The sequence below is a fragment of the Staurois parvus genome, unplaced genomic scaffold (assembly GCF_062004578.1).
Source record: "Staurois parvus isolate SC_StPar_1 unplaced genomic scaffold, SC_StPar_1.0 ptg000024l, whole genome shotgun sequence".
NCBI classification, from domain to species: domain Eukaryota; kingdom Metazoa; phylum Chordata; class Amphibia; order Anura; family Ranidae; genus Staurois; species Staurois parvus.
In genome coordinates this window covers 1605953-1619352 of record NW_028317820.1, presented here as the reverse complement: position 1 = coordinate 1619352, position 13400 = coordinate 1605953, and the positions used below count along the sequence as shown (strand labels likewise).

The 13400-nt window shown below is 41.7% G+C and overlaps 1 protein-coding gene across 1 annotated transcript in view; it reads right to left on the bottom strand.

Moving 5' to 3' along the window:
- LOC149472063 (uncharacterized) overlaps window positions 1-13400 on the bottom strand; it is a 115888-nt gene that overhangs the window by 50369 nt on the left and 52119 nt on the right. The window contains exons 12-13 of the mRNA XM_089693217.1: window positions 3480-3770; window positions 904-1251 (exon numbers count right to left, since the gene is read on the bottom strand). Coding sequence (XP_089549343.1) covers window positions 904-1251; window positions 3480-3770 — 639 coding nt within the window. The remainder of the gene's footprint in view (window positions 1-903; window positions 1252-3479; window positions 3771-13400) is intronic.

Here is a 13400-nt window from a genome sequence, read left to right as displayed (position 1 = left end):
CTTGTTTGTTTCATTTCAAATCCATTGTGGTGGTGTATAGAGCCAACAATGTTAGAACTGTGTCGATGTCCCAATATTTATGGACCTGACTGTATATATATATGTATATATATATATATATATATATATAGATAGTATATCTGCTATAGGGCGGTCAAGATGTGGTTAAATACCACCAAAAAAAAGCTCTATTTGTGTGTAAAAAATAAATTTCACATGAGTACAGTGTTGCATGACGGCACAATTGTCATTCAAAGTGCGACAGCGCTGAAAGGTGGAAATTGGCCTGGGCAGGAAGGGGGTACAAGTGTCTGGTAGGCAAGTGGTAATTGAACAAGCTGAATCTAGAAGCTGATTGGCTACCATGCACAGCTGCACCATATTCTGAGTGGTCCAGTTTTAGTAAATCTCCCCCAGTGTTCAAATTTAGTTACAATTGAATGAAAATCTGCCTGTGTGGTACAGACAGAGTTAATTTTGGAAAACACGGCTGAACCCCCCCCCCCCCCTTCATAAACAAAGAGAATTAGTAGGATTTTACAGTGCTGGAGGATCCAGAATAGAACATCTATAAAGGTAAACTGCAATTTTTACTTTTTTTTTTTTAAGTTATGCTATGTAAATGAGGACTTGTAACCCTTATGAAGATGGTGCCATCCCAATTTGTCTGAAAAATCTGAAAATGCCATTTAGGTTCAAATTTATGTGTAATCAAACATACATTGTAAAGGTTCTGGACTCTTCCCAGGATTCAGGTAGACACTTTTATGTGAAAAAAACAAAATGTACAGCTACAGACTAAGGATCATTTCTGTTGTCCCTGGAAATGCTTTCTGAATTCTGTGAAATTTTGCTCTTCTATAATATAACATCCTAAGAATTGTGGGTTGTCAGTGTACTTACCCATAATGTGTAGGGGTCCTATTCTCCTCTCTATGAGCTGCTGTAGACATGAATGCTGCACTCTGCAGATGAACTCTGACCTCTGGTCTTCTGGCAGTGTTGGGGTGAACAGCAGACTGGCTGTACAGCTGTATGTGTTATCTGACTGCCTCTGGTGTCCACTGATTTCAGTCTTGTATTTATTGTTATCAACAGCAGCAAAATTGTCTGTCCCCTTCTTCTTCTTATACCATTCCACAGTCAGTTCAGCAGGGAAATAGCCAAAGATTTTCACTTGTATTTTGGACTCAGTGTTGAGTTTTAGGTCAGAAGAGTTTGGTTCTTCAATCTGTAGATGCCAAGGAAGATCTGAAGAGAATCGCTATTATTAGTCCAAGAGAACCAAATATTATATCAGACACAAAGATATGCAGTGAAGCAGCTTTTGAATAATTATGAATAAGATCCTATAATGATTTAAGGTTTGTAAAGCAATGCCAGCCACTCACCAAATTGGTCAGAGAAATGATCTGATTCTCAGATACGTGTTTCTCCTAATAACCTCCCCGATTGAGAAATGCTGCAATGTTTATATAGGAGGGGAATGTGATATTTCACCTCTTTAGTTTTCTCTCTCCAGTTCTCTACGCACTTAAAGTGATTGTAAAGGATTTTGTTTTCAAATAAGAAACATCTCTATACTAACCTGCTCTGGGCAATTAAATTGTACAGAGTGGCCCCAAACCTGTCTCTTCTCAGGTCCCCTGGCTCCTCCTCTCTGTCTAGTGTCCCCACAGGAAGCTGCTTTCCATGGGGGCACTCGTGTGTGCTCACTCCCGAGCCCCGCTGTTGCGCCTGTTGACACAGACAGCGGGACTCGGCCCCACCCCTGGATCCCTTGTCACTGGCTTTGATTGACAGCACAATTGCTCCTGGTACCCCAGCAAAGCCAGTGAGGTACGGAAGTAAGGGGAGAGAAAAGCTGCAGGCGTGCACAGCGCTAGATCGAATGAGGGGCCAAAATCAATGGCTTAACATTTTTTACCCTAATGCAAGGAATGCATTAAGATAAAAAATGTTTAGGCTTTAGAACCATTTTAAATATGAATTGCAGGCATGAGTATTTTATACAGTTACATCGGTCCAGCTCAGAACAATATAACTAAGTATAAACTTTACCTGAATGATGTCCTTGGAAGCTGGAAATATGGAGACATCGCTACTCCAGTGATCTCCAATGCCTGCGGGTCACTTGCTGAGCAGCTGGCCTGATACATTGTGAATACAGGAGATCGGCTGATCAGCACAGGCCATCTCTAATTGGATGTGGTGGAATAGCAGGGAAGTGTCATCACACTCTCTACCTTGTCCAATCATAAAACACTTTGCATTTATTGGAAGAAGCAAAGTATTCTCTGAATGGTGAATTTGTCGAATGGCCAACCTCTTGCATTTAGTAAGCATCCCAGAAGCAAGTGGAGATCAGTGGAGTAGCAGTGTCTACTTTAATGATTTCCAGCTTCCTGGGGCATTGGCCAAGTATGGTATAGTATATGCATAGTTACATTGGTCCAAGCTGGAATTATGTAACTATATAAAAATATATACCATTACTGGAAATTTTCTTTCATAAATGTATTGAGCTTATGTAAACTTTCCCACATACAATATTATTATGTTTGATTATCTCAGTCTGTTAGATAGATTGGAAAGAACCAGTAACCACTGACATGCATCCATAACATCGACAACTGACAAGCATTGAATGGCGACTGATGAATGGCATATATTTTATAGGGATAAAATATCCTATTACACTTTATTCTGAATTTCTAACAGAAAACATGTAATGCATTATTTTGGCATTGGTAAAAGGTGACACAGTTCTGACTCAGTGACACACTATGACAATGCTGCCTTCTGACACAATGACAAGCTGTACTAATGTTGTGTGTGGGCATGTGAGGAGCTTTGTAATTTTTTAGATCTTTTCTATTATTCTGCTAATATGCAGATAGTGGGATCTTTTCAGTATCAGGCTTGGTTCACACTAGTGCAGGTGGAAGCCACTGCTGGACCCGCATTTCATCTCGCAGCTGCAACCACCCTCACCCAAAATGCAGGACCCGCGAGTGGGTGCCAGTACACCTAATGGTATGCCACTCACACTGGGAATCGCACCTGCAATGGGAACTGCACTGGAAAGGTGCAAGGACGTTTTCCCTGTGTTTTGTGAGGCACAACAGCACATTCAAATGAATGCCATGCCGTGACAACACAAAGGCGGTTTGCACAACATGCATAGGTGTGAACCTAGGCTAAAGCTTGTGCTGTGTACTAATTAAGGCCAGCCATAGGGTTAGTTATTTAAAAAACAAATCCCTTCATTCACACAAAGAAGGTGGATGGAGGAATATCCCCCGCCAGGATATTGTGTTGGGACATTGGCACCTGTTCGGCTGCAGCCACTGATCGTTGGAAAGTTTTCTGACAGATCCCTTCAACAGAAGTTGAATAAATAATTTCACAATACCCCCTGAGTATTAATACCTAGAATGTACTCTTGTACAAGATCCATGTTATGCTGTACTCATTACCTGAGGAATTCAGTATAACACTCTGAGCTTCTTTCACTGACTGATGCTCCCAGGTCACATAGACAGGAAAGCGTAGAGGCCGGGGCAATGTACACACACTTGTAACATCAAATGTTTCACCATCCTCAGATTTTGCTGGTTTGCTGTCAGACATTAGTTTGGTTTGTGGTTCTGCGGTGCTCCATGTAATGTTAATCTCCTGAGGGTAGAATCTCTTCAGAGTCAGGGAACATCTCACCTCTCCTGAATCACTGAGGGAGAATCTCACCGGCTCTATTGCCTGCGGAGCCACTGGACATAAATACAAGAAAGATTACAGGTTTCCAGTATCACATAGACAACTGCAGCGTCTTAACACAATGGCCCTGATTTACTAAGACTTGAGTCTACCAGCAGACTCTGAACATTCAGGCAGACTCAATTAAATCAATCAAGACCTGTCAGTCTTCTGAGCGGTGTCTAGCAATCTCATTGACGAATGTATACTTTGCTATTAGTAAATGTGGAATCGCATCTGGCACATTTTTAGGTGCAATACTGGATATGTTCGCTAGATGGCGCACAAGCGCGGGCTTTGTAGCCTTGGCGTTCTTGTGTTCGCATACTTAGAATGTAACAAATATTACACCTTTATTATAATTTTTTTTTTTTGCGGTTTCTCCAAAATGATCAGACAACTAATGCATTTACTAATGAATGTCATACATTCTATTTTCAAATGTTAAACATTTTCACACTTATATCTCAAACAATTTGGAATGTCTAGTTCTAAGTTCCCAATATAATGATACAGCTTCCTTCTCTTTAATCACGTAACTATTCTATGTTAAAGTCATAGTGCAGTGCTATAAATGCATGTGATCAATACTGAACACATGTAAAAACCAAAAAGTGCAAATAATTGCAATAATGATGTAAAATGGTAAATGGTGCTAAGTTCATATAATCATTTCTAAATAATGGAATGTCCTTCGTGTGAGATTACCAACTCAGAGAGTGCCTATGAATGGCACATGTGGTTTCTCCGTGACGGACAGCAGTGCATGAACTTGTGAAAGATAAACCACCCTTGGGACTGGTCTACACTCACCAGAACAAAATTATTAATGTGTATGGGTTATACACATCACACATCTGGGGGTGCAGCGGTATGCTGGCAGCTATGGGTTAGTCATCCAGCTCCAGCCATCCATCCATCAGGGTGGGTGCCCAAATGGTCCTAGTGAGGAATTAGCTCAGCCACAGGAGCTAGAAAGGTGCTTAATAGTGTAGTACACTGTCACAAGGGTGGATGACCTTTCACGAGTTCATGCACTACTGTTCGTGGTTATATTTATCTTGTGTAATACCATTTTAGTAGTCTATATAATTTTACCAGCACTCGCTTTATCATTTTTAAACAATGTAACTATTCTACATTGCAGCTCAAACTGTGTCTCCTACAGTGGCTTAGTGGTTAGAGCTCAGAATTTACAGCACTTGGGTCATGGGTTCTAATCCCAGTCATAGCTGCATCCCAGTTTGCATGCTTTCCCTGTATGGATGTGTTTCTGCCAACACTCAAAAGACATGTTGTTAGGTTCATTGGGCCTGTATAAATGTTAAAAAATAACATTTATGAATGTTAACAATATGAAGATCAATTTTCTGGGTTGTGTCAGCGCCAGGAATATTGATCAATCAATTATGATTTTGCCTAATGACTAGAAAGTGGATGAATGTTACCTGTGTCCTGTTCTTCTGCCAAGTTGCAAATGTGCAAGTTTCATGTTGTGTATATTTCATTGTAACTTTTGTATCTTCTTTTAAATCTGTCTCCTTATACAACTTGACCCCCTCCCCCACCCCATCAGCACCTGTCCCATATGCAAATCTATGGATCACCGCCCCACTCTTTTTAACTATCTATTTACTGATCAAGTGAATGTGTCTCATTTTCTCTCAGCTACAGCTCAGATCTCACATTATTATACGATTGCTGATTGTATATCACCACTAGTCTGATTGAATTCACAATTGCTGGTCAGTCCCGTTCCCTTACCTCTAATTACCTTTAGGGCCAGTTCACACTACATGTGTTTCAGTTGCTTTTTTGGCATCACAAACGCACAGAAAGAAGGTTATATGGTTGTCAATGTGATAGTTCACATCAGCGCTTTCCATTTTCAGTGCATTGCAGGTGCTGTAAACAAAGTTGACCACTCTACATTGTTTCTGCACAGAACTATACTGGAACACATTGAAACATCCTTGAATGTACTAAAACGCACATGCCCCTAATTAAATTGAATAAAAAGAAAGTAGAAAAAACTAACTGGAAGGGATACAAAAATGCAATGCAACGTGTCCAAAACGCATCCAAAATGTACTGGAACACACTAAACATGCATGCCAAAAGGGCATGCAAAAACGCATCAGGAACACATCTAGACTGTTTCTATAGTGTGAACTGGCCCTTAGGACTTGTTCACACCATTGGTGGTGCAGAAACGCATGCAACAACACACATTTTCCAGCACAACAAAGAAATGCAATGCCCTTTGCAGATGTGTGCGGTTAGGTGCAACACACTTTTAAAATAATATGCCTGCAGTATTTTTGCACGTTCCCACACATTAGGCAGCCCATTGAAATTAACGAGCCGAGGAAAAAAAAAAAAGTAAAAAATGCCCCATTCACACAGGTCCTCTGGCCTGCACAGCATGAATGAGTGGGTTGTTTATGTGGCTAGAGCCACCTGTTACACTATGGGGACACAGCAGCTGTATGAACACAGGTTTTAATCTGACAGGTGTAAAGGCGTGGGGAAGTGGCCCTGAATGCTCACTGTCTGTGTTCAGGGCTGTACACCTGCACCCATATGCTTGTCAAATTATGACCTGCAGCAATTCCATAGTGTAACATAGGTTGCCTGCAAATGGCAACAGCCACAAAAACAAACCACTGATTCCCACTCTACAGGCCACAGCACCCATGAGCCCCAAGACCTCAATTACACCTCAATTACACACACAGCTTTATTTATGAACTCAGTACAGTTTTATCATTTAGATTTCACAGGAATTTGGTTGGGATTATGTCCATTAATAATGTTTTTAGTGTATTTTTACCATAAATATAATTTGGATATTTTCTCTGGCGGTGGGGGGCTGTCAGGTATGCTGTACATGGCCCCGTGATATCTAACAGTGGCCCTGGGTGTATGCTTGTCTCTGTGCCACCTGTATAGTTAGGAAGAACCTTGAACCTCTGCTATGTACCTCAATGGATCTAGGAATTGGACATGTTTTCATCTGAAAATACAACAATTATTAGTAATGTTTCCCCAGCAAATGAGGATCAGCTCTTCGGTGGAGAACAGCGATCTCGCCATGTCCAGATGTGGTTTGGAATTTCACAAAAGAACAATTCACAAAACTAAAAAATAGACTTGCAAATTAACACTAAACTCTCCTAACTACACTCCCATCCACTCACACTCCCCACTTCCACTTCCGGGTGTGTGCAAACATCCTTCCGCCAACATCATGACGTATTTCCGGTATGACAGTTGCTCTAGCGCCTCCTCCAACAGCCATCTTGGCGTTTATTTGTGCACCATAGCAATTTTACATGCGGCTCCATTGTGTATACAACATTCGCAAATATATGTTTGCAGTTCTATTGTAGATTTGGCATTGGTGAATGTATTCTTGCAGCTATACTGTGTATATGACATTGGCAAATATATATTTGCCAGTAAAGGCCCAAAGTCAACATAAATTGGGGGCCCAATTTATTACTGTTAAGAGGATTGTAGAAAAAGAATAGCTAGCTGCACATTGAACACAACCTATTCATTGGTACATAACATGGTCTTGTCGTGTAATAGGGGACTTTTGGTTTGTTATTTTGGACATACTTGCACATGTGCGCTCTAACAAGGAAGATTTGGGCATATTATATAGCTAGCAAAAATATGTGTTAGGGGTGCTAGTACATTTATTTCAGATACTTATATAGCGCTGTCAATTTACGCTGCGCTTTACATATAGATGTGGTAAATTCACATCAGTCCCTAACCCTCAAGGGGCGTACTAAGAGCCCTAACTTACATTCATACATATACTAGGGACAATTTTGACAGGATCCAATTAACCTACCAGCATGTCTTTAGAGTGTGGGAGGAAACCGGATTACCCAGAGGAAACAGGCACAGGGAGAACATGCAAACTCCAGGCAGGAGGTGCCATGGCTGGGATTTGAACCAATGACCCTAGTACTGCCAGGTGGAAGTACTAACCATTTAGCCACTGTGTAACATTCAACTAGAACATGAAATAATCCCCCCAAAAAATACATAGTACAAATGTTTATTGATCAAATACACATTCCACATTTATTTGGACAGCAACAAAAAGCTACATTCAATATCCTGGTGTGAAAAAAAAAAAAAAAAGCAGGATTGATGTTGCTAAAATAGAACGGTCCTGCTCATAAGAGTTTACAATCTGAAAGATTATACTTATAATGAACTGTGCTTTCACAGGTTACAGCAGGAAACAAACTGTTAATATGAATCACTTGGGCTTATTCACACAACAAGCTGCAGATCGAAATATCAATATAAAAATACATACGTGCCAAAATAAAAACACCTCCCAAATCCCCCACACATACATTTCTCACCATGTTTGTCTGAAAACTGAATTTCATTCTAAATAAAGCAAACTTGGAAGAGCAGAGCAATGGACATGTGTTAGGATTACAATGCAAAGATAATAAACACAATCATTGTACAATAACACATAACACACAAACACACCTTAGAAGGAAGAACATGCAAAACATTTACAGCCCACATCAAAACACAGTGTGAGTGTGGCCTGGGGGCAATTCACCACAATATCTCTTCCTCCCTAAACCACCACAGACAAGGACTTGCAGAAGTAATGTGCCTGTACAAGGAAAAAAATCAGCCACTACTGCATCTCTTTATATAAGGTAGGCCACACCCACCACTGTCATTCATTTGGTCAGAGAAAGTGTTTGCACCTGATTAATTCTCTTCCCACCTGCGTTAATCCTTGGTATACAGGCCACACAAATCAGAGTCAGAAAGAAAGCCACAGTCAAGTGTGCCTGTGCAGCATACAACCGAACATTGAACAGGGATGTGAAAGGGAGCCCTATTGGCAATATTTTTTGGCTCTATGGGCACAATTCACTCCAGATTATCGCATGAGTTAAGGCAGTCACATGACCACATCTCGCATGCAATACTGAAAATGCCAATTCACTTTTGCTAGTATGCGGCATTTTCCATAAATCGGAAAAACACTCAGGAAATCAAACATAAAAAGGCCTTACACCCAGGTCACATCAAAGCCGATTTAGAAATTGTGCGACGTACAGTGAAGATGCTGATTTCCTTATGATTTGCAAGACATCTGACACAGATATCTATGCAAATCGTCACAAAAGTAGTACATGTACTACTTTAGAAATCAGTGTCGGAAACGCACCCATGTGACTGCTCTAATAGCAGACAATAGGGTGCGACTTGGCATACGATTTGCAAGTCGCATGCCGAGTCGCATCCAGGGTGCACGATTTCAGGTGCGATTTGGGAATTGAAATTGTACCTGATATCCGTTCTAATGAATGTGGATGTGAGTGTCTTAACGTAAGCGATTTGCTGCAGCACAATTTCAAAAGTAGTTCTCGTCTAACTTTTTCAGCATTTTGTAGCGATTTCACATATAGACTACAATAGAAATCGCAATGCAAAACACAATTGAAAACGCAATAACTCATTGGTAAATCTACAGAAAACACAGTGAAATTGCCAACAAAAAGCACAATTTTAAATCGCATCTAGTGTGAACCAAGCACTAAGCACGAGCTGGGACCAACGTAACAAAGGCTACCATCAGTAACACACTACGCCGCCAGGGACTCAGATCCTGCAGTGCCAGACGTGTCCCCTGCTTAAGCCAGTACATGTGCGGGCCCATCTGAAGTTTGCTAGAGAGCATTTGGATGATCCAGAAGAGGATTGAGAGAATGTCATATGGTCAGATGAAACCAAAATAGAACTGTTTGGTAGAAACACAACTCGTCGTGTTTGAAGGAGAGAGAATGTTGAGTTGCATCCAAAGAACACCATACCTACTGTGAAGCATGGGGGTGGCAACTTCATGTTTTGGGGCTATTTCTCCACAAAGGGACCAAGACAACTGATCCATGTACAGGACAGAATGAATGGGGCCATGTATCGTGAGATTTTGAGTGCAAACCTCCTTCCATCAGCAAGGGCATTGAAGATGAAACGTGGCTGGGTCTTCCAACATGACAATGATCCCAAACATACCGCCCGGGCAACGAAGGAGTGGCTTCGTAAGAAGCATTTCAAGGTCCTGGAGTGGCCTAGCCAGTCTCCAGATCTCAACCCCATAGAAAACCTTTGGAGGGAGTTCAAAGTCCGTGTTGCCCAGCGACAGCCCCAAAACATCACTGCTCTCGAGGAGATCTGCATGGAGGAATGGGCCAACATACCAGCAACAGTGTGTGCCAACCTTGTGAAGACTTACAGGAAACGTTTGACCTCTGTCATTGCCAACAAAGGATATATAACAAAGTATTGAGATGAACTTTTGATATTGGCCAAATACTTATTTTCCACCATAATTTGCAAATAAATTCTTTCCAAATCAGCCAATGTGATTGTCTGGATTTTTTTTCTCATAGTTGAGGTCTACCTATGATGCCAATTACAGGCCTCTCTCATCTTTTTAAGTGGGAGAACTTGCACAATTGGTGGCTGACTAAATACTTTTTTGCTCCACTGTATGTTAGGGTAGTCACATGGAGATCATGCAAATTCATTGCTGTGGTTGGGATTCAAACCAACAACCCTAGCGTTGTGAGACAGTAGTGCTAACCACTAATCCACAGAGCTGTTGAACACTAATCCTGCCTGTATTTCTGTGCTGTGAATCAATCCTAGGTCCCTGGGCAAGGTCAGTTTAACTAGCCAGATATCTCAAATGTGACACAAATGTTGTGCTATGTTGCCAATTCAGATGTATGTTGGTTCTATGTATCCCAATACAAAGGATTGCAATACTAATACAGGCGTACCTCAGTTTATCAACGCCTCGGTTAACGTAATTTTCGGTTTACGAATGAAAATCCATTGAAAATAATGCCTCGGTTTACACAATTGTTAATAATTTTTTTCGCAATACAAAGTGTATGTCGGCACTGATTTTCAAATGCAAATGCCAGCCTTTTTTTTTTCTTCTTCACTATAGTTCACAAGCTTAAAAGTCACTTTCCCCGAAGTTACAGAAAACTGTGTATCTTTTAATAAACTCAAAGTAAACATTGTTTCCTTTAGGGATATAAATTCCAAGAAAACTTTCTCTTTTAGCTGGGGGAAGTGACAGGTGAATTTCTGAGCTATAGTGAAGAAAAAAAAGGGAAAATTACATTTAAAAACCACCATAATAAATTAAAAACGGCATGGGGTCCCCCCTCCCATCCACACCAAGCCCTTCGGGTCTGGTATGGATATTAAGGGGTAACTCCATGCCAAAATTAAATAAAAAACAGCTTGGGTTCCCTCCAAAATCCATACGAGACCCTTATCTGAGCATGCAGCCCGGCAGGTCAGGAAAGGGGGGGGGGACGAGCGAGCACTCCCCCTCCTGAACCATACCAGGCCACATGCCCTCAACATGGGGGGTGCTTTGGGGCAGGGGGGGCTCCCCCCCAAAGCACCTTGTCCCCATGTTAATGGAGACAAGGACCTCTTCCATTAGTGGGATAATTGGTTGGCCATTTTTCGGGATTTTGGCACATTTTGTTTATCAGTAAAGTTGGAAATTTTTTTTTCCAAATTTACTGATATAAAAAATGTGCCAAAATCCTGAAAAACGGCTGACCAATTAACCCACTAATGGCCCGAAAATCGTTCGATTTTTTTTTCGGCAGAAAAATTGGCCGATTTTAGACCCATCTATGGCCTGCTTTAGATGGGTCTAAAATCGACCGAAAAAAAATTGGCTGATTTTCAGGCCGTTAGTGGGTTAATTGGTCAGCCATTTTTTGGGATTTTGCCACTTTTTTTAATCTGTAAATTTGGATAAAAATCGGCCGATTTTAGCGGCAATGATCGGCAAATTGGCTGATCTTTATACAGATAAAAAATCTGCGCATGAGCCATGACCTGCAAGAAAAAGAAGAAGAAAATGAAAAAGAATAAAAAAAAAGAATAAGAAAAAGAAGAAAAAGAAAAATACAGGCCATAGATGGGGCGAAAACTAGCCTTTCTAAAAAAAAAAAAAAAAAAATGAAAAATCGGTTGTTCAATGGGCCGAAGTTACCACCAACGGTAAAAAAAATTGTCCGATTTTCGTCCCGTCTACGGCCGGCAAATATAATAGCAAAGTAATTACTTCTGTCCCTGCAGAGAGCTGCGCTATTATATTTGACATTAAAAAGTATAAAGGTTGCAACATTTTATCTATATGTATCCGAATAAAAACATCTATATCCGAAATGGATACAAATAGATACAATGTTGCAGTCTCTATACTTTTTAATATCAAATATAATAGCGGAGCTCTCTGCAGGGACAGAAGGAATGTTTCAGCTGTCATCGGGGTTTCCCACTGACAGCTGAATTTTATATCATTTCCGTGAATTAAATAATAAAAAAAACAGCGTGGGGTCCCCCCTCCCATCCATACTAAGCCCTTCGGGTCTGGTATGGATGTTAAGGGGTAACTCCATGCCGAAAATAAAAAAAAAAAACAGCGTGGAGACCCCCCAATATCCATACCAGACCCTTATCCGAGCATGCAGCCCGGCAGGTCAGGAAAGGGGGGGGGGGCGAGCGAGCGCCCCCCCCCCTCCTGGACCATACCAGTCTACATGCCCTCAACATGGGGGGCCAGCCGGGGACATCAAGCATGTGATTCTACCCCATGTGAGATCAACGATGTCACATGGGGCGGGGTCACTCAGATGATGTCCCCTGCTGGCCCCGCCCCATACCTATTTAAGAGCTGTCAGCGAGCGACTCACCGCATAAGGCTAGTAAGCCTCGTCGAGTGCGGAACTGGTTATCGTTTTTTTTCTTTTTTCCGGTCGCCGGCGCGTGACACCGTGATTGACGTTGGATCTACTTCGAGGGACATTGTTTTATTAACGGACTTGTCAAAGACCCTGTACTGTGTTTTTTTTACACAACACTTTGTTTTTTTGTGAATGAGTAGCGGGACCATGTACCGCAGACTCATTCACGTAGGGGGGGGGCGGGATTCTGATAAGTCCCCCACCCGCAGACCCCCACAACCACCGGCCAGGGTTGTGGGGAAGAGGCCCTTGTCCCCATCAACATGGGGACAAGGTGCTTTGGGGGGGAGCCCCCCTACCCCAAAGCACCCCCCGTGTTGAGGGAAAGTGGCCTGGTATGGTTCAGGGGGGGGGCGCTCGCTCGTCCCCCCCCCCCTTCCTGACCTGCCGGGCTGCATGCTCGGATAAGGGTCTGGTATGGATATTGGGGGGTACTCCAGGTTGTTTTTTTTTTTTAAATTTCGGAGTGGAGTTCCCCCTTAATATCCATACCAGACCTGAAGGGCTTGGTATGGATGAGAGGGGGGACCCATGCTGTTTTTTTTTTTTTTTTTTTTTTTTATTGCGGACCTTTATTTTTACATTCAGCTGGCAAAATAAATATTATCTAGACCTTCGAAATAAGTAAAATCATTACAGAAATAATTATAAAGGATAAGAAACAAAATTAGAATCACTAGAACTAAGGAAATCTAATTAGAATACATAAAGATATGCCGAGTGCTGTTTGTTAAACACAGGAGACGCGACCGAGTGCCGTCTGTCAGAGGACACTGAGATTTACTAATGAGCAGTGGC